This window comes from Saccostrea cucullata, unplaced genomic scaffold (assembly GCF_032062105.1).
Source record: "Saccostrea cucullata isolate Sc308-1 unplaced genomic scaffold, CSIRO_AGI_Scuc_v1 ctg7214, whole genome shotgun sequence".
In the NCBI taxonomy this organism is placed as follows: domain Eukaryota; kingdom Metazoa; phylum Mollusca; class Bivalvia; order Ostreida; family Ostreidae; genus Saccostrea; species Saccostrea cuccullata.
The window spans coordinates 102,635-124,974 of record NW_026918156.1 but is presented as its reverse complement, the minus strand read 5'-3'; the positions used below and the strand labels follow the sequence as shown (position 1 = coordinate 124,974).

Here is a 22,340-nt window from a genome sequence, read left to right as displayed (position 1 = left end):
TAATGGTATCTTTTATCACAAATTAAACATAAATTTTATTTAAATAAACTCGATAGTATATAAGTTTATTTTTTTTTCTATTTTTAATTGAGAGTCAATGGAAATTGATCAATCAAGCCAGTCAAGGAGTGTATAGGGAATTATCACCTCATCAAAAACTATGTTTATCCTTAGTACACACGTTCAAGGTCCTTGTTGTTGTTTCAACAATTAAATGACAGAAACTAATTGAGCACGGTGTCCTTCAATCAAAGTAATCTCATCATTATTTTAGAATATTAGTAATTATTTTATGATACATCAACATAGATATTATCCACCTCCCATTAATAGTCATTTTGCTTTAAAAACAAATATATGTAAAATGTGTTATTTAAAAATTAGACGTACATGAAAAAAAATCTGTCTTTCATTTCACTTGACCTGCTGAATTAAAAAGGAAATATTTTTCAGTTATATAAAAAATGTCTTAGTAAGACTATTGTAAACAACATGCATACTAATAGTGTGATGAGATATAACTGATTTTATCAGGCATCTATGTACTGATTTTATGATGATTAACCGTCACAGAATAAATTTATTTGATAAAACCAAACCAAAATAACCACTGACATAGGAAAAGCCATACGTAATGTTTTGGTAAATCATTTTTTTTAATTTTCTTTTATTGGTAATCTTGATATTCTAATAGGTCCAATTCAGGTTCATATCATTAAAATGGTATTTAAAAAATGCCTTTGCAGCCAGTTAGCATTGATTTGAAAGTGTGATGGGCAATTTTTAATACACTTTCCTCACATCAAACAGTTGGGGAGGGGGAGGGGGGTCGACGAACCATTTCCTATAGTGTAAACTGTAAGGTTTGGAAAAAAGTGGAGGGGGCAGCCCCCCCCCGCCCCCCTCCCCACACTGTTGCTAGATGTCTGCTTTTCTTTTTTTGATGGAATACGGAGTGTGACTTCAAAAGGAATAATTTCGGTCTGGATGAGAATAATTTTATATTCTTGTATTTCTAATTAACTTTACATTGTTAATTAATCGTTACGTTGGCTGTAAGTTATTCTTGAACAAGTGGGATATATCAGTAACCCTTCCCTAAACAACTTGTAACATTTTATTGTAAAATTATATGTTTATTTGCAATCAATGAACATGACAAGGGGTAGCATGCAAAAGGACTCTCGTCAGAATAAATCATCGGTTTCAGCTAGGGTCCTATCATCATGATCATGCTGATACTTAGATCGGTCTTAGATAAAGTTGATTTCTTTTACCTAAAAAAACTTTTAACAAAAGAAGATAACAAAAAATACAGAATGGCGGCCTGTTTGAAGCGTTTGTGTATACATGTAGGCCTATGCGCACTGCCATGAGTTTCTGTATACATGTATATTAGGCTTAGAGTTTTCCAATCTCGATCGTCGCTGTACTCAGTATATTCGCGTTAAAAAATAGTTCTCATTTATGACATGTTTAAATAGCATAACATTAATAAAAATAAGCTAGTGTTTTATCGGTTAATGTAAAATTATAATTGTTATCAACAATTTTACACATAATGAACATTTTTCTCGAGACATCCAAACTGTTCATGGAAACACGCGTAGGAATAATTTGGTCATTCGGAAGCTGACCGACTGTGAGAGGATGCCAGGATGTCCATGAATGTGGTAAGTTATTGTTAACGTACAATATTCTTAATTTAATGTTTAATATTATACAAATTATAACATAGGGACTACATATAATCATTCCCTGTTTTCTCAAGAAAGGGGGATATCGGGCGGCTAATACGCTGCATAGTCAAGCCGCAAGCTGCAGCCAGGCCAGGTTTAGTCCCCTGGCCGCCATCTTTAGGGTTGCGGGGACTATCCTCCTAACGGAGGCTTGGTTGGTTTGCATCAATATTATTTTATATTAAAATTTTTAAAATCTTCTTACATTGTTTGAATTTGTTTCACTTCAAAGGGTCTGACTTTCATTGAACTTTTGAAAGACAAAGTAAATTTTTCTTTGGCCTGTTTCATGTTAATCGGTAGGCTAATCAGAAACTTCATTTAGCCATAACGTTCAGCCTAATTATGTTTTAGTAATTACGATAGATAAGTCTTACAGAAACTTTACTGGATAGTGTAATCATGCAGCTCGTATTTTACGTTTTGACCAAATGTATTGAAATAGGACCTTGTATTTTATATTTACAGGTCTGACATCAAACTTTAATACATGTAGGCTTATCTGAGTATATTTATTGTCAGGGACATACTGCAAAACAGAAGAGTGTGACTTAAATAGTTAGTAATAACTGAGCAAGGGTGGAAATTTTTAAAACTGAGAAGATGGTATTTGCGTATTACTGAAAAAATACTCAATTCGAAGGTGTGTACAGTTATTTAAACTTTGGGCAAAGTAATGTAGTAATGACGGTAACAAAGTTACTAGCCCAATGTTGACAGTCACTAGACACATTAAGATGGAATAATAAAAACAGATAAAGATTTGCGCTTTCTTATTGTCAGGTACACCTCCATATTTTTATACCCCCTGCTTGAAAAATGGAAGGGTATAAGTACTCGATACGTCCATCTGTCTGTTACGCTTTGGGGTACCCATCTCTTATGAATATCCTCGACTCCTCTTATACTACTGAGTGAAATTTAATGAAATTTTCACAGAATCTTTATTTTATTACATATTGCCATTGTCACCTCCTATTTTACTTTTTTCTTTGACACATATTTTAGGTTTCCCATAGCAAAACATGGACATTATTAGTTATCCAGGTTCAATCAAGGGTGTACGGGGATTTACCCTGGGTTTCATTCTATACACCGTGAGGCAGAAGGGTGTATGGAATAAAACCCGGGGAAAATTCCCGTACACCCTTGATTGAACCTGGATCATGAATTTATTTCCTATGTATCCATAAATATTATTTGTAAAACATTAATCCAATCTACTGTGTCTCAACCTATCGATAAGATTTACTATGTACTGCAGTGCATTGTGACGTCATCTGAATGACATTTGCTTTGTATTATTTTTGGAACACCAATTTTCAATCTCACACAAATCAAAGTTTAGGGCATTCTCAATACCTTTTATATTTTTATGATATGTATATGTAAGGTTGCATCATCAATGACATTTATTTATTATTTACAATAAAAATAATAGGGGACCTAAGATAGATCCCTTGGGCACTCCTCCTGTGACGGGTAAAAAATCAGGGGAAAATGTTCCTATTTTTACACATTGAGATCTTGAATAAGAATGAAGCCATTTAATAGCTGTTTGATCTAAGTGATATGATTGAAGGTTACTTATAAGTATACCATGATTAACCAAATAAAATGCCTTGCTAAAATCAATGAAAGTTATGCCTACTAGATTTCCTTGGTCTATAACTTGTAGCCAATTATTTGCAAGTTTTGTAAAAGCCGTTTGACATGAATGAAAATCTGGAAATCCAGATTGTCATTAATAAATAAAATATTGTAACGGTCCAGAGATTTGACAGATTAGAGTGGGCTAAAAATTTCTTTGATAGAAAATGACTCTAATCAATGTTGTACAAAAATAAAATACATAAAATATTTTTTACCAGGATATTTTGGAGTAATTAAGCATTTACTACCCCTACCCCCAATTTTAGTATCCGTTTGCTGACACGCAAATATAACTTTTCATTCTCAACACTATTAGTATGATTATGCCATACTTATATATTGACAAGTGTATAAAACAACATAAATAAATAAGCCTTAAGACATTTTTTACAATGTCCTTGACCTTTTAACCTTGAAAAAAAACCTTTTTTATACACTTGTACAAGAACAATTCTGGGAGATAAAAAAAAATGTACATGTAATCTTGTTCTTATGTTAGTTAAAAAAGTATGGTATTTTTTCCTCATATGTACAGAGAATTGCAAAAATCATGAATTACAAAGTGAAATCAATTTAATATAAATATTTATTATGATACCCCCCCCTCCCCATCTATTTTTTCTCTATGCAGTGCTCCAAGTTGCGACTAAATTGGTCGCATTTGGGACCAAAAAATTGATTTTGTGACTAGAAATGAAAACACACTCGCATTTTTGCGACTGAGAAAATTTTTAAGATCGGGATCGAGATTTCATTTGTAAAGATTCTCCATCAAGAAAATGTTTGAAGACATATACTTAAATACACTTACAAAGCATTTCATGGACTTGGATCACGTAATGTTATGACAGCATGGCATGCTGTACAAAGTTTGGTAGAACCTGAACCAGAGACGTGGACAAATGTTCTTGATAGAATGGCATCCAAACTTTGTACACTTTTTAAGATCCAACCTTGTTATTGAAGCATTTGATCAATTACTTGCATATCACAATGAATCATGATTGTATTGTCATGCTAATAAAGAGTGTGTAATGGGTTAGGTACGTAGTAGTAAGTAAACATGTCAAACTCAGGCAAAGTCCTGTCTCAGCAGCTGTCAAGCTTGTATTTTCATTTGATAAAATTTTATTTCTGTAATCAGATTACTTGTGTTCTACTGTACAACCATAAGGGTACATGTATTCAATAAAAATATTTCATTCAACGTAGCAAATTGTTAATTAGTCACAGTAATAAGTAATTTATGATATAATAAAGACATAATACATATCCTTATTTAAATTAACAAGTTTTATTCAAAAAATGTTGTTTTTTTATGGCGAGTGAAATATTTGATTATGGCGACCAGAAATTCTGAAATGGCGACCAAAAAAATTTTTAGGTCGCCATTTTGCGACCTGAGAGCAAGTGTGACTTGGAGCACTGCTATGAAATAAATACCTAGATTAAAAAACCAATGTGTTTTCCCAATTTTTTTCCCCTTTTTTTTTAAATAATAGTAGAAATTATTTAGTCCTTAAAGTTTTGTTCTTTTTTTTTTATTTTATTTTATCAATTTCCTCTCTGTTACAGGTATTTTATAAACCTTTAATTTAGAACCAGGAAGATTTCTTTTTTCATTTTGGAAACACAACCTTTGTATATAGTCATGTAGTTATACAACAAAAAACATCTGTTATGTCCAGAAAATGTTTTTTTTTTCATCAGAGAAAACTCAGGGAATTCTTTTTATGCAAACGAATGACAATGTACATGTACCGATCTATAGCTGTAACCGCGGTCTAGATCTAGTTTAGCGAATTAACATGATAATAGATTAGGGCTGCCACGGTTCAGACATTTTTCGGTTCGGTTAGGTTCAGAAAATAAATTCTTGGTTTTTGGTTTTTTCGGTTCGGTTTTCATTTTGAGAATTTAAATAGAACATCTTTATATATATCAAAGGATAAGAAGGATTAAGGACATTGTAGAAAGTACTATTTTGCTGACACCAATTTTTATCTATTTTATTCAACAAAACAAGTTGTTAAATGTAACAAAAAACAACAAAGTAATAAACTTCTTGTTTAAAATAAAATAAAATAAATATAGTTATTGACTAGAGTCATCACCAAATCACAAGTGTGGGAATACTTCATGTTTATGAAAGTAGGGGACGTGATTGACAAAACAATTACTTGTGATTTGGTTTTCCTTCCACATGTGTATGCCATGTTTAAATGTCTTCGATGTTACCTGTATTTTCATTGGTTAAAGAACCCTTCATTGAAATAAACAACCAATCACAACGCGTGTTGCAAGCAAATTAGTATTATATAACAGATAAAAAAAAAACCGAACCGAATTCCGGAAAACCTGACTCGAACCGTACCGAATGTCATTTCGGAGCGGTTAACCGAGTTTTCGGTTAACCGTGACAGCCCTATTATAGATGCACACTTCCATGTGTTTCTTTACTATGTACTGAAAAACGACTAGAAATAACAAAAATCTGTTAAAATATAACATACTTTAAAGAAATAAAAAAAATTACCTCATTTTCTCTACACATCGAAAGATGTGCTATTTTTAGAACATGGAAAAACCCAAGTATGTATTTTACTTTGAAAAGATTGTTTATGCAGCAATTTTTCTAACAAAACTACTGTATCATGGTTTTCTATCAATCTAACATTTGTTCTTTCCTCTGTTAAGTATATTTTTCTCATCTGATGGCATGAATAATGCCAGCGTCTATCAAGCCGTGTTGACGAAGAGCCATGCTTGTTTACAATGGTCGATAACTCTTAGACAGAAACAGTGTTACGACATCGGCAATCATCGGCAAATGCCGTCATTTTTACCGGAAGTGCCCTGTTATACATCTAAATCCTTAAGAAGAGTCAGGTTTTGGTTTAAGGAATTCAGCAACTTTTGGAATATTTGTGAAATTTTATAGGAGGTTTTGGTCAGGTTTTAGTGAATTTTAACTGAGAAATTGGAGTCAGGACTGGGTTAAAATATGCCGGTTGCTTGAAGTTTTGGTAAATATTGTTAAATTTCAAAATTATTTGAAATTGTTTATGTAATTTCTAAAATCTGCTACTGTATTTAACAAATTGAGGTTGATTTTAGACGGATAAGTTAGGGCTAATAGGTGACATAGACGGACTGAGACAGAGCTTAAAATTTGTTGATTGTTCATTTGAAAGATAATTCTTATAATAAATTGTAAAATAGTATTTTATCTCATTGCAAAAAGTACAGAGATTTACAAGATTTTATCAAAGTGTGATTTTCCAACAAGATGGAAATTGTGGGATATAAGAGATTAAGAACTGAGTAATGAGAATTTAAGAATTTTAGGTTTTAACGTTTCGTTCAAATCATGACCCCTGGGGTTACCTGGGTAGGGTGGGGCCAATATGTCCGATCAAAGTTTTACATAGAATATATAGGAAAAAATCTGTAAAAATCCTCTTCTCAAGAACCACTGGGCCAGGAAAGACGAAACTCATGTTGAATCATCCTCAGGTGGTGTAGATTCAAGTTTGTTCAAATCATGACCCCCGGGGGTACGGTGCGGCCAAAATGTCCTATCTAATTTTTACATAGGAATATATAGGAAAAATCTTTTAAAATCTTCTTTTCAAGTACTTCAAAGTCATGATTAGTAATATTTATATGGAATCATACTCAGGTACTGTAGATTCTAGTTTATTCAAATCATTATCCCCTGGGGGGTCAAAATGCAACACCCCCCCCCCCCCCCCCCCCCCCCCCCTCAGTAAACCTTCACTTCTGATTTGATATGTGCTTTTTCCTAGTCAATGTGCTCAGATGAGCTTTATGGCCCCTAGGCCTCTTGTTTTAAATTTTGCAGGCATTTGTTTTCAAATTGATTTTGGGGTATATTTTGGACACTCTAAGGCCTATGATCATCAAACTTTGTCAGATGAATCATGCATCTTGGGTCTGCAAACAAGGTCAACTTAAAAGAAGTTCACCATGACCTACTTTTTGAACTTTATGGCTGATCTTTTCTAAAACATTTGATTTCTTTACCATGTATTTCAGACACTGAAAGGTTTAGAATCATTAAATCTTGTAAGGTGAATGTTGTATATTTATGATAAAAAAAACTCATATGCTAATACATACTGATGTAAACTGCATCAACTTTTATTGACCTTGACCTTTCCATGGACCTCAGTTTTTATTTATTTATTTTAAACTATACAAATTATGTTTTACCAAACTTAATATGCTGATACATATTTTTGAGAATTGTTAAATCATAAACATTTGATCTTGACATTTCCTGAGGCTGTGACTTGTCTTTTCATGTGACATTGACAAATATGTTACCTTTCATGGCTCGAAGTTGCAACTATTAAAAATGGTTGCATTTGTGACCAATAAATATATATTGCGACTAGAAGTTAAAATTGACTTGCACTTTCCTGACTCAGAAAATATGGACTGGCATGGCAATGTCCATTTTTAGCTCACCTGAGCCGAAGGCTCAAGTGAGCTTTTCTGATCACATTTTGTCCGTCGTCCGTCCGTCTGTGTGTCTGTCTGTCCGTCTGTAAACTTTTCACATTTTCAACTTCTTCTCAAGAACCACTGGGCCAATTTTGAGCTAACTTGGTACAAAGCATCCTTGGGTGAAGAATTTAAATTGTTAAATTGAAGGGGCATATCCCCTCGCAAGAGGAGATAATCAAGAAAAGACAAAAATAGGGTTGGGTCATTAAAACATCTTCTTCTCAAGAACCACTGGGCCAGTAAAGCTGAAACTTATGTGGAAGCATCCTGAGGTAGTGTAGATTCTAAATTGTTCAAATCATGACCCCCGGGGGAAGAGCGGGGCCACAATGGGGAATCAAAGTTTTACATAGAAATATATAGGAAAAATCTTTGAAAATCTTCTTCTCAAGAACCACTGGGCCAGAAAAGCTGAAACTTATATGGAAGCATCCTGGTATAATGTAGATTTTAAATTGTTCAAATAATGACCCCCAGGGAAGGGCCGGGCCACAATGGGGAATCAAAGTTTTATATAGAAATATATAGGAAAAATCTTTGAAAATCTTCTTCTCAAGAACAACTGGGCCAGAAAAAGTGAAGCTTATGTGAAAGTATTCTGGGGTAGTGTAAATTCTAAATTGTAGGAATCATGACCCCCGGGGGAAGGGCGGGGCCATTATAGGGAATCAAAGTTTTACATAGAAATATATAGGAAAAATCTTTGAAAATCTTCTTCTCAGGAACCACTGGGCCAAAAAAGCTGAAACATATGTGCCCATTGAAGGATCATGGGGGTAGTGTAGATTTCAAAATGTCTAAATTATGATCAGTGGGGTAGGGTTGGGATGCATTATGTATAACAAGGGGGAAATCTGGTAAAGAACAGAATGGTCAAAGCTTCTCAGGTGAGCGATGTGGCCCATGGGCCTCTTGTTAAGATTGGGATCCAGATTACGTTTATTAGGATTCTCTTTCAAAAAAATGATTAAAGACATATACTTTAATTCTCTATAAATATGATAAAGTGTTGCAGGGGCTTGGATCCTGTAATGATATTACAGCGTGCTGTAAAAGTGACTACTTGTGCAAAGTTTGATAGAACCATAGACATACATGTATATACATAATGTCCATGATGAAATGAATGGATTTCACTGCAAAATCTCAAAGGCTTTTCTAGATATCACATGGAAATAAAAGTGTTACAGACAAACAGAACTACAGACAGACAGGCGAATAGACAGACTGAAATTCATATCCCTTACTCGTGTTTCTTTTAGCCGGCAACGGAAAGAATTGGTTTCACAGATTTGTTTTATGGTTTTTTTGTTTTTTTTCAGAGTAATCTGTTGCATGTGAAGTCATGGCACACTATTCATCTGATGAAGGAGGATGTTATTCTTCTGAAGAAGAAAACATTGGTAATTATATTCACCTTCTTGTGGTCTTTACTGTATGTTCAGTTAGATGTGTCAAAGGTTTTCATAAAATTCTCTGTTCAAAGTTACTGTAATCATGATCAGTGAGTATTGTAAATTTATTCATTTCTGGTGGTCCATGATGATTTGTCTGTCTTCTTGTGTTGTACCTTTTGAATCGTTCACTTTCTAAATTATTATACTTTAATTCCACAACAGATCCAGTTGGCAAAAGGAAATGTGCTGTTTACTCTTCAGATGAGGAACTCCAAGATGACAGAATATTATCTAAAAGACCCAACAGACAACTTGATCATGATGACAGTGGTAATAAGATGTATTAAACTTTGTCTTTATGAGTTTACAAGGCACTTGAAAAAAAAAGGAACTTGAAATTTGGACTAAAAATTCAGTTAATTAAAAAAGTTAATTTTAATCCAAATCTAGTAAATCTAATATATGATATTCCTTTTTTTCTAGAAAAGATTCAGTTTTATATATTTTTGATTTTGATAATTTAATTTTTTGGTCAGTGAATTTTCTGAAGTAATTTATAAAAACAAATGTTTCTTTTCCCCCTTAGTTTGTATACCAGACGTGTTGCCAAGTTGCCCAGATTTCTCCTCAGATGAAGACTTTTTCATGATGACAAATACTGATTGTCCTGACCTTGCTGACCACGATGAAGAAGATATGGATGAAAGCCACAGTCAACCACTATCAGGTAGAATAATTAATTTATGATGTACAGCATGGTATGTAGTAAATACTAGTATATTACATGTAGACTTGTGATAATGTATAGCTATCTAGGGTTTTCAACTTGGTTTACTATCAGGAAAAAGTTATTGAAATATGGCAGATGGAAAGTGGATGGCTGGCAACAGAGTACTTGAGTTGGATGGGGTCGCAATATGGGGTTCACATTTTATATAGGAATATAGGTATACATATATATGGAAAATATATCCTCAGAAATGTCCAAAACAAAGCGGCAATGTTTTAATTACTCTTTTTGATATGGAAGCATCCACAGGTAGTATTGGTTTAAATTGAGCTAGGTCAAATCTCCGGGGTGGGGATGGTGGTGGTGGGTTACATTTGGGTGATCACTAGAGATGAAATTTTTATATGTTTATATACATAACAATTTTATTTTCAAAAATCTATTCATTATATAACCCTTGAAAACGGCAAAGTCGTGATAAGCCATATTGAGGTCCTGTTGATTCAAGTTTGTTTAGATCAAGACCCCTTAGGGGTAGGGTGGAGTCACAATGAGAGAACCAAATCTTTACAAAGGAATATACGATATTATAGCAGGGCCATATTGACTCTGTGATCTTGTGACTCATGGGTCTCTCATACTAGGTATTTTTTAAAGCATGAAAAGTAAAAGAAAGATCATTGGTTGTGAGACATTAGTTGATGATGCGAATAATGACATATGCATTTATTTAGCATGTTTAGATTGACCTCTTTAAAGTATGACTTTTATTTGGACATAACGCCATAAATAAATAAATCTGCACTGATTGATCAGGTCAACAAAAATCTGTAAAATTTAAAAAAAAAACTCTGAAAATACTTTGTTGGATATTTAAGGTTAAAGAATAAGATCCTAATATTGATCTGATTTGGACAGATACCTTAGACCAGTTTAATATTTTACAGAAAGGACATTGAATGTGGTGCACTGTAAACCAGACAACAGACAACGTAAGTTATAGTATTTAAATTTTCTTCATCTGTATTGACATGATTTCAAATTAAAAAAAATCAAGCTCTAAAATCATTTAAATGGAACAAAATTCAATCAAAAGGACTAACATTTCATCAAATGTTTGAATGATGATATAAACTATTATTATACGCCCGTCTTAAGACGGGTCGTATTATGTTATAGGCTTCATGTCCGTCAGTCCATCCGTCTGTCTGTCCATTCCTGTCCGGCTCATAACTTGTATACTATTAGGCCTAGGATTATCAAACACTGTCAACTGATACTTCTTGGGTAGACAGTGTGTCACGCACAAAAAGTAGGTCGCTCTGACCTTTAATAAAGATGCTACAGCAAAACTCGGTTAGTACGAACACGGATATAGCGAATTTACGGATATAGCGAAGTCATTTTGGATCCCCAGCTATATAAATTTAATGAATTTCTTATACGGTTATAACGAATTACGGATATAACGAAGTGATTTCATAGGTCCCAACGACTTCGTTATAACCGAGTTTTACTGTATAACCAAATATGGAAAAATCCTGTCCGGCTCATTACTAGAAAACTATTAGACCGAGAGCTTTCAAACTTGGCAAAAGTATACATCTAAAGTAGAAGGTGTGTTGCGGCCTATTTCAAGGTCACTGTGATCTTTAATTAAAGTGATTTTTTTTAAAAAACTAAGTTTTTTAAATTCTAAATTTCATAATCCTAACAAATGTAAAAATAAAGTTGTATCCTTATTAAAAGATGTTAAATTAAGTAAAAACTTATTTTTTCATTATATACTTTACAGCAATCTTTAACAAATGTTTATGCTTTGAGAGGAATTCAGTTTGTCCCATGGGCATAATTATCAAGCACTGGTCAAGAAGAATTTTGATAGCAGAAATTTGCATGTCAAATTAGAGAGAAATTTAGAATTTAGATCTAAGGGCAGATCACTCTAACTGCAGAAAAATACCCAAGAATTAGAACTCTTTAGTGTGCAGTGTTGAGAGGTTTCTTAAAATTTTATAGTCTTAAGAATAATTTATGTTTGATTTTTGACTGTAGCATTTCCATTATTTCATAAAATATGCAATAAACAATTTTAAGCTGTAGATGGATATTTGTTATGCTCTAACACAACCAGTTTAGAAGTATATGATGTTATTATTTGTTATAATCAATCCCTACACTGTAAGGTCTCTTAGAGATGTATGATAAGAAATGGAAATTAGATAATTGAAATTTGTGTCAATCTGTTAATCAAGGCAGCCTGATTTTCTTTCATCTCAACCAATTCATGATTATTGAACAATATTTGACGGGCGTATCATGCTGTGGCGGGGCACTTTATTTTTTATGAAACCAAACATTTCATATATATTTTCAGCACGCAAAAGAATGAAGAAATCTGGGGGGTGTCTAGAGAGCAAGGAAACCAGCATCGATACTATCCACCAAGTTAAAGACCTGAGGTGTTGCATGGAACTTTGCTTAGAGAAGTTAGACGTGAAGACTATTGAGCAAGCCAGGAGAGACTTTTACATGAAGAAACGAGATGAGCAGACAGAATTCATCTTCAATAGTCTTCGGTAAGATAATTTTTTTTAAAATTATCCCCCCCCCAAAAAAAGAAAAGAAATGGAAAGGGGGTAACTATTTAACTCTTGTGTGTCTCTCCATAGCAAATTGTTGGTCACAGTTTTCTCAGCAACTACTACCCTCAGAGTCTTGAATTTTAGCACATTCTTTGCTGAGGCATGTCATACAGTGAGGTTCATTTTCTTGTGAATCTGATGTCAACTTCTTGTTTATCTGTGCATCCGTCCTTATACCATACATTAAAAAAATGTCATTTTACTCAGCAACTAATCATTGCAGAGGCTTGAAATTTTAGAACATTCTTTGCTGAGGCATGCAATATGGTGGGATTTAATTTTGTTTAAATCAGATGTCAACTTCCTGTTTATCTATGTGCCTGTTCATAGCTGAACTTGCATATATTAATATGTTAGTGTATATTCACATTAGAGCAGGGGTATTACTACAGAGCATTGGGTCACTGACTTCCTTTTTGTTAATGGTGACCTATTGCTATCTGTTTCTGTCCGTCGTCGTCTGTCGTGTGTTAACATTTGAACATTTTCAGCTTCTTCTCTGGAACCGCTGAACCAATTTCTACCATATTTGGTATACAGCATCTATGGGTGAAGGGGAACATAAATTGTGATTTTCATGGTCCCCGCCCCCCTGGGGCCTGAGGGGTGGGGCCAAAACCACTAAAATTATCGCAATCTTTAAAAATCTTCTTTCTCATGGACACCAAGCAGGCAAACTGTTTGCATGATTGTAATCAGCATGATTGTAATCAGCATTGAGTCCTCTACCAAAATTGTGTAAATTCATAGCCCCTGGGTAGGGCGAGGCTAAATAGAATATATAGTGAAAAAGCAAAAATTCTTTGAAAATCTTCTTCTCTGCTCCTGTGTATTAAATAAACAAAGTAAGCACAGTTATGATGAGCAAGAGTGCCTCTTCCAGATTTGTGAATGTTATGGCCCAAGGGTCAGGGGTTTTTGTGTTAGGGTGGGGCTATATAGATTATATAGTGAAAATGCAAAAACTCTTTGAAAATCTTCTTCTCTACTTCTGGGTATTAAATAAACTGACTAAGTACATAGTTATGATCAGAAAAAGTGCCTCTTCCAGATTTGTGAATTTTATGGCCCGGATTGGCCCCAGGGTCAGGGGTTCTTGTGTTAGGGTGGGGTTATATAGATTATATAGTGAAAATGCAAAAAATCTTTGAAAATCTTCTTTTCTACTTCTGGGTATTAAATAAACTAACTAAGTAAACAGTTATGATGAGCAAGAGTGCCTCTTCCAGATTTGTGAATTTAATGGCCCCAGGTTCAGTGGTTCTGGTGTTAGGGCGGGGCCATATAGATTATATAGTGAAAGTGCATTTATTTTTTGAACATCTTTTTCTCTGCTCCTGGGTATCAAATAATCTAACTAAGCACAGTTATGATGCGCAAAAGTGCCTCTTTCAGATTTGTGCATTTTATGACCCTAGGGACAGGGCTCCTGGTGAAAGGGCGGGCTCTATTGATTATATAGTAAACTTAATTTTTTGAAAATATTTCCTTTTCTCCTGGGTTTTATGCCAATGATCCAAGAATATATATTAATGATGAAGAAAGGTGTATCTAGCAAAGGGTTTTTTTTATGCCCCCTGGGTCAGAGAGGGGGGGGGGTACATAGTCTGAAAATAAATTAATGCTTTAAAATCTGCTCTTTGGTATTAATCAACCATTTTATGATGAAATTTGCAAAGGCTTTAAATTTGTAAGGGACAGCTTTTGTTGACCCTAGTTCTTTTAATATAATTATCAGCATTCAGGAATTTAAATGCCTGTGTTCAGTAGAACTAGAAGATTTCCCAAAGTTCTTAAGTCTGGGGATAAAAAACCGCATACTTGTTGGATAAAACTCATATTTTTGCTTTTATGATATTAAAGATGAATTCTGTTTTTTTTTTAGCTGCAGTTATGCTCATGTTGAAAAAGGAAGCAAAGTAACTTTCGTGGCATTTGGAGTAAGACTGTGTCAGACTGGATGGAGAGCTCTCTATGGCGTTAAACCTAGGAGGTTAGTAAAGACCTTTTTTTCCACAAATGATTCACATTTAAAATTATAATAATGGTGGATGCTGTATGATTAGTCGAATACTAAGTATCAAATTAATAGAGTTGGTAGGATATCAGGGGTATTCAAGATTGTTCAAATGAAAAACCATGCCTTCTTCCAAGGGGAGATAATTTTGATTTTATGAAAAATCAATAGTATCGTTTAACAAGAGGCTCAATGGCATTGAATTGTTCTTCTGATAAATTGTACAATCAATCACTTCTATTTGAAGCCTCTAACACTAAGTATCATAAGACCCAAGTTGCATCAACTGATAAAGTTTGATGATTCTTAGCCAATTAGGATTGAAGATATTTTAATGAAGCTATAAATAAAACATAAGTATGTCATAATGACCTACTTTAACATTGAAGTTTCCTGAGGACTCAAGATACTTAAAAATATCCATAAAGTATCGCAGGTAGATCACTGTGACCTATTTTTTTAGTGTACGATTTTTGAAAACCCAAGATACATTAATTTACAAAGTTTGATGATAAAGCCAATAAGTACCTACTTTTTAGCTCACCCGCTCCTTCCACATGTTCCATGTGAGCTTTTCTGATAAAAATTTGTCTGTCGTTGTGGTTGTTGCCGTTGTTTTCCTTAATTTTTCACATTTTCATCTTCTCAAGAACCACTTGGCCAATTTCAACCAAACTTGCCACAAAGTATCATTGGGTGAAAGGGATTCAAGTTTGTTCAAATGAAGGGCCAAGCCCTCTTCAAAGGGGGATAATTATGAATTAGTAAAAAATTAATTGCATTTTAATAAATCTTTCTCAAAATACGCTTGGCCATGAAAGATGAAACTAATGTGGAATCATCCTCAGATAGTATAGATTTAAGTTTGTTCATATTATGACCCCTAGGGGTAGGGCAGGGCCAGAATGACCAACCAAAGTTTTACATAGAAATGTATAGGAAAAGTCTCTAAAAAATCTTCTTCTCAAGAATAACAAAGCCATGAATGGTCATATTATAAGTTGAAATTTCTGCACTCCAATTTGTGGGTTTCAAGAATACATTATCTCATTGTGTGGTTATGAATATTCAATTCTTTCAGAGAACATATGTTGTGGGTTTGTGGGGGACCCTTAAAAGTGAGCTCATCCAAGTTTTATGGCCCCCTGTAAATTGTTGATAGAGAACTTGATGCATGCTAAAAGTAACAATTTATTGTAGGTATTGGATAATAAAGGCAAAAGTGAAGGAAGGATGTCAGTCACTGGATACTGAGGATGGAAGAAGTGGACAGAAATTTGCCAGTGAGATGTATTTACAGGCCAAAACGTACGTCGAAACCACTGCTGTGAGATATGGTGACCAACAGCCTGACTGCAGAGAAGTCCACCTTCCATGTTGCCTAAACAAGACAATTGCATATGAAGACTACCTAAAAACATTTCAAGACAGAGGTCTGCATTGTGTGTCCAAACGAAGCTTCTACAGAATATGGAGAGAACATTTCAACAATGTTAAAGTCAGAAAGGTAAGACCAAGTTTATCAATGTACATTGTGATTGTAAGGCTAAAATTTGATTCCTAGGCAATATATCTCCAAAAAATTGGTTTCAGGGAGGGTTTCCAATCATTTTATTGGCAATAAAGTAGATGATTTTTTTTACACTCACCTTTTCTTTAAATCAAATTGATCAGTTTTAGATAATATATATACTTTCCATACTTTTCATGTGTGATCAATAGCTTTGCATTATTGCTATATCATTGTGTAAACATAGGGTATTGTCTTCAAAGAAGTAACCAAGTCTCTTAAAAATTGCTAACAAAAGTGATAGTTGAGTACTTAACTATGAGAAATGATTAGAGAACTTTTTTCTAGATTGGGCTCCAAATGGCCAACTTTTTTTTTATCAAACATACAATAAAATTTGGGGTGTGGCTATCTTAAAATCAATTTGTGCGGGCCTCAGAACATTTCAATTTATGTGGCCTTAATGAAATTTGAAAAGTTTTGTACAAGCTCCAAGTTTTAAAGTCTTTATATAATAATCACATACATAGACAAAAAATAATTAGGAATTTCTTTAAAAAAATTATATAAATATATTGTGATTTTCACATCAAATTGAAAATTTTGGAAATCATTTTTTTAGATTTTCATTACACTAATTTTTAGTTGTAATATTTTTAAAGATATGAATAGTATTTTTTTTTGCATATTTACTTTTTTTGAGAATAAAGTGGAATTTACAGCCACGTTCATCTCAATCTAATTAAAATTAGAAGTTAGCTCTCACATACTCGATACACTTACATTTAACAACATCCCATAGAGGGTAACATCAGAGTTCAAAATCAGAACAACTCAACTTATTCACTCAATCAAATCTACAGTGATTTTGCAGGCAACAATCAAATACACTTACATTTAACAACATCCCATAGAGGGTAACATCAGAGTTCAAAATCAGAACATCTCAACTTATTCACTCAATCAAATCTACAGTGATTTTGCAGGCAACAATTTGATTGGTTTATACAATTTGACCTCTGATCTGACCCTCTATGGGATGTTATTGGTTATTAGTGCATTGAGTATGCGAGTGAATCTAACATCTGATTTAATTAGATTCCATTCCAGTTAAACAATTTTACAAGGTTGCATCCATGGAATTGAGAATTGTTTTTCTCTTTAGTTTCAGAAGTTTTCCAAGTGTAATGAGTGCACAACTTTTAGGGAGGCACTTTCTCAGAAGCTCACCAAGGAAGAAAGACTGAGGCTACAGGCTCAACGACAAATTCATTTGAAATTTCAAGAGTAAGTTAATAATTAACTATTTGTAATTTCAAATATATAAGGCTGATAATGAATGAAATAAAGGCTAACTTTGACAGCTTATCTAAATAAAAAAATGATAAATTGGCAACATATAGTATTCAGTATTGTTCAACAGTAATTTGATAAGAAAAAAAGAACGAGATGTTTTCTCTGTGACATTGTGATATTTTCACATTTAAATTGTTATGCCAATTTTTGGAAAATTAAATTCAAGTGTTGTATAAATAATATATCTTATTCTTTTATCCAAAATTAGATTATCAAGAGAAAAGTACTACAAGCACAGAAGCAAGAGCAGAGAGAATCCAGCTAAATACACCAGTCTGATAATAGACAACATGGATCAATCTAAGACCAACTTACCAAGATTTCCAGAGAATTTCAAGGTATTGAATTAATGAAGTCTCTATACATTTACCTGAAGTACTAATGAAACTCATGAACATGATGAAAGCAAATATGCATTAATTTGAAAATAGAATTGGCAAAGTATGTTTCAGTACATTGTTATGTGCTCACACATTTTATCACATTTATTTATAATGTTGAAATTGTTATCTGGTACATTTGTAATTAGTGTACATTTATCATTGAAACTAATGAATATTCAATGTTTCAGAGTGAGACGGGACTGACGCACATTCATCACCATGTGACGGGTGTTTTGAACCATGGCATCAACAAATCCTATGTGTATACCTGGACGGATCAGTTTTCCTCTGACTGTAACATAACACTGAACTGCTTGATGCTAGTCTTGAAAGATACAGCAATGGTAAGTTATTTGTAAATTCTTTTATGGGTATTTCTAAATTTTTTGGTCATTTCGTGTGACATTTTAATTTGATAGAATTATGGTAATCATTCTCCAAAATTACTAATACATTTCTTGGATTATATGTCATGCTTATTTATAAATGCCTGTTTTAGATTACATAACATTCATGGAAGCTCTTACTTGCTGAAATATTTCTATCTATCTGAGAGATTATCATGACCCTGACTAAGGTCATTCTGGCAAGGTCTAGGTCACCAACTTAAAGAGTCTAAAATTGTGACATGAGTTTCTAATGTAGAAGGAGCATTGGATGTTTATATTTTACTAAATGATTACTGTAAACGGGAGGATGTAACTTTTATTTTTAGGCAATGATTTTTTGGCAAGTTACATTCACAAATTTTGAATGGTCACTTTAGGAAATTTCAGCAAGGGATATATTATTTAATGAACTAAGTTTCAGTACCTCTTTTTCAATTTACTTCTCTACCTCTTAAAAATATATATCCTGTGCCTTAAAAAATTACAGAATACAAAGTCAAAACTCATAAAACTTTCATCATAATTCATATAACAGAAGATAGAGACGCTTATGAAAAATAGAAAAAAAATTAGAAAAAGTTTAAAGTACAAGATATGCGTATCAAGATATGAATATTTAAAGAAGTATATCAATAAATAGCTAATTTGTATACATTGTTTCTAGATTAACAATGGATCACTGCCTCCAGTATTGTACCTGCAAGCAGACAACTCCCCAAAGGATAACAAAAACAAGTTTGTTATCATGTTCCTGGCAATGCTGGTTAAAGCTGATATATTGAAGAAGGTAAGACATAACGTTGCACATAAATAAGTTACGATTCTTGACAAACCTCTTTATAAGTTTAACTTAGCATCATTTACTGACTAAAAATTACAGTTTACTAATTTAAATTTATATAATTTAGTTTTAATTTGTGGGTTCATGGCACAAATGATATTTTGGTGTCACCTGCAGAGCTGCACTTAGGGATTACTTACTGACCCGTTGTCTGTCTATCAGTTGAGTGTCTGTCTATCTGTCCACTAACTGTCCATCTGTTACACCTTGTATCTCAAGAACTGTAAGAGATATGGACTTAATATTCTGCAAATTTATTGCTTGGTACTATGGCATCTGTAAATTGTCATGGTTACCGACCTAATGAACCTTGACCTTGTCCTTTGACTTCCTTGACTTAAAAGTTAAAAATACCAATATACAGCATATTTGTGACATATGAAGGGGTAATTTTGTGCACTGATCATGAAACTTTATGAAGTACCAGCATTAGAATTCACTTGACCTACTTTACAAAGAATGCCCCGAACAATTCAATTTAACTGAAGACTTTTTAGTTTCGAGTAGTGGGTGTTAATAATTAAACTTTATCATGTTTATGAGTGGATAATACTGTTCTTGAACCGTGTATGATATTCAGTAACCACACAAGCTGATTAGATATTATGAAAAACATGAAAGAATGCTTAAATTCTTATGTTAAAATTCTTTCAGTGGTATTCATACATTTTCTACATTGTAGATAAAGCTGACATTCCTGATGGTGGGCCACACCCACGAAGACATTGATCAGATGTTCAGCTGCATCAGCAGGGAGGCCCACACACAGAAGATCATTACACTGACACATCTTCATGAGATGGTGGAGAAAAGCTTCTGTCCAAAACCAGAGGTCCAGCACCTAGACAATCTCTGGGATTTCAGGGGGATGACATCCATGGAGAGAAGTCTACGGGGAATAAAGGAGCCTCATGTCTTCAAGATTTCCAAGAAGTCCGGGAGAGTGATGCTGTCATACAAAGACTGGCCCATCTCCCAAGAGGTATATCGTGATGTTGATCTTCATGACTTGGTGCCAGGATTTGCAGATGGGCCAGATGTGGTCGAGCCAAATTTCACGAAGATCAACAGCATCACCGAAGACATGAGGCGGGATCTCCCTAGGTGGGCAGAGACTGGAAGGTTCACAGCTTCTGAAGTGGACTGGTGGACCTCCTATCTGACATCAATGCAGAAGAAGAAGGAGGACCGCCCCTTGCCGATCGCCCCATCTACCCTGCCAAGGTACAGTGCCCTGCCTAGAACAGAGTCCGTGTTGGAGACGAATCTACATGGAGCCATCAACCGACACATGGAGAGGCTTCAACGTTCTAGCAGGGTACAGGTCAGTGGTAGGGGAGTCCAACATTCCTAGGCCAAATTGTGATGATCAGGAACAAAGAGTTCCTCTTACAAAACTGAAAATCATGTGAATACTCGCATTTATGTAAAAGCATCATGGTCTTGTATTTATTTATTTCTCAAATTGTTAGATTGATTTGAATGCACCAAAATATTCTATATTTTTGTTGACAATGTATTTATCAAAAATAGTCTTGTGACTGATGTCTATTATTGTGACTTGTATTTATTTATTTTTCAAATTATTAGATTGAATTGAATACACCAGAATATTCTATATTTTTGTTTACATTGTAGTTATCAAAAATAGTCTTGTGACTGATGTCTTTATTGTGATGTTTCATAAAAGGTGCAATTGTCCAACAGGCCAATCAATTTTATGGCTTATGCACTTGTGTATTTATTTTTATATAATGAATATTTATTGAATACAATATGATTGTACCTTTCCATGCAAATCATTATTAAAGTTGACATATTATGTGTAGTCACTATTGGTAGAGATGTTCAGGCTAATTTAATTGAAGAAAAGTTTGTAAATTATTTTTATTTTTCCGATATTTAAAATATTTTTATGGTCACACTTTCTATGTATTTGTAGAATAAGAGATTTTTTTCAACAAGGATAAGGTATGGAAATTATATGATATTAAAATTAAGATATTCAGGTTTATACATTGAAATTGACAAGTACAAACACTGGTGTATAAAAGTCAATAGTGAACACCTTTTTTGTTTCTTTACAGACCAATCATCTCAACAAAAATATAGCTTTGCTAGTCCTTTCTTTGATTTGCGAAATATTTTGTTTTTATAGTCACAGAAATACCATTCATACTGTCTCATCTGCGAGATTGTTCATCAATTTGTATTTCTTTTCTATCTAATGTATTAATCAGTTATTATAAACGTTTGGTTTGTATGAAAATACATGAACAGTATAAAATTTTCAGATGGGACCAAATAATTTGAAATTGTTCTAAAAATTGTCAATATTTTTGTTCAAGGGAAACAACAGAAATAAAAGGAATTATAAAGCATACATTTTTTATCTTCTTTTAATGAACGATAAATTTGGGACATAGATTGTATAATCCAATAATTAAATGAAAAGGTTGCCTATTGCAGAATGAACTCATGTTCATCTGAGACAGAATACTTGATAACAAATCCAGACATTCAGAAAAAAATAAGGGGTGAAATCCATAAAGCATTTGCTTTCTTAACTGAAGAGAGGAAGAGAGAAATTCAATTTATTTATGAGGAGGAATTGATTGTTTTTAAATTCTTTAGTTAATGAGTAAACTTTCTGAAAATTGACTCATGTAAGTATGGAGTCGATCAGGGTCATGTTTTATGTAAATGTTTTGTATTTTCAACTTTGAAAGAAGCAGCTTAATTTCAAAAGAACTTGCTACTATGCAGCTTGTGTGAATGGTATTAAAAAACAAAACAGATGGCCACACACTGCTTCGAGGGGAAATAATTATGAGTTGATGGGAAGTAAGGCCATCTTTTAAAATTCTGTTCTTGATCAGTGATACACCAGGACGGCTAAGTATGTGAAAGCTAGCCATCTCCTGAAGGGTCTACAAATATACAAGTTCACTGTTGCACTTTTTCTCTTCCGTTCACACGACAATTACAACAAATAAAAAGAGAAACAAGAAATCTGTCTTTTTATATCCAAAGACTGTGACCAAAGGACACAACTTTTAAATACAATCGGATCACGCTCGCCCTTTTCCGTGACCGATAAAAAAATGAATACGATTGCTTTTATTAGTGCAAAGTTATTCCGGATAA

General features: G+C 33.5%; 1 protein-coding gene across 2 annotated transcripts in view; it reads left to right on the top strand.

Moving 5' to 3' along the window:
• The window catches only part of LOC134258393 (uncharacterized), a 31,871-nt gene extending 10,707 nt beyond the window's left edge, over nt 1–21,164 (top strand). Inside the window, exons 1-13 of one of the 2 annotated variants that reach the window (XM_062740929.1) lie at nt 1,625–1,673; nt 9,248–9,328; nt 9,545–9,652; nt 9,909–10,049; nt 11,000–11,044; nt 12,430–12,631; nt 14,583–14,690; nt 15,915–16,221; nt 17,390–17,511; nt 17,789–17,918; nt 18,152–18,307; nt 19,017–19,139; nt 19,876–21,164. In XM_062740929.1, coding sequence (XP_062596913.1) covers nt 9,271–9,328; nt 9,545–9,652; nt 9,909–10,049; nt 11,000–11,044; nt 12,430–12,631; nt 14,583–14,690; nt 15,915–16,221; nt 17,390–17,511; nt 17,789–17,918; nt 18,152–18,307; nt 19,017–19,139; nt 19,876–20,547 — 2,172 coding nt within the window. In that variant the 5' untranslated portion in view covers nt 1,625–1,673; nt 9,248–9,270 and the 3' untranslated portion in view covers nt 20,548–21,164. Of the gene's footprint in view, nt 1–1,624; nt 1,674–9,247; nt 9,329–9,544; nt 9,653–9,908; nt 10,050–10,999; nt 11,045–12,429; nt 12,632–14,582; nt 14,691–15,914; nt 16,222–17,389; nt 17,512–17,788; nt 17,919–18,151; nt 18,308–19,016; nt 19,140–19,875 lie in introns of those variants that run through there. The other variant, XM_062740937.1, reaches the window with a different exon arrangement.
• The last annotated feature ends 1,176 nt before the right edge of the window (nt 21,165–22,340 follow it).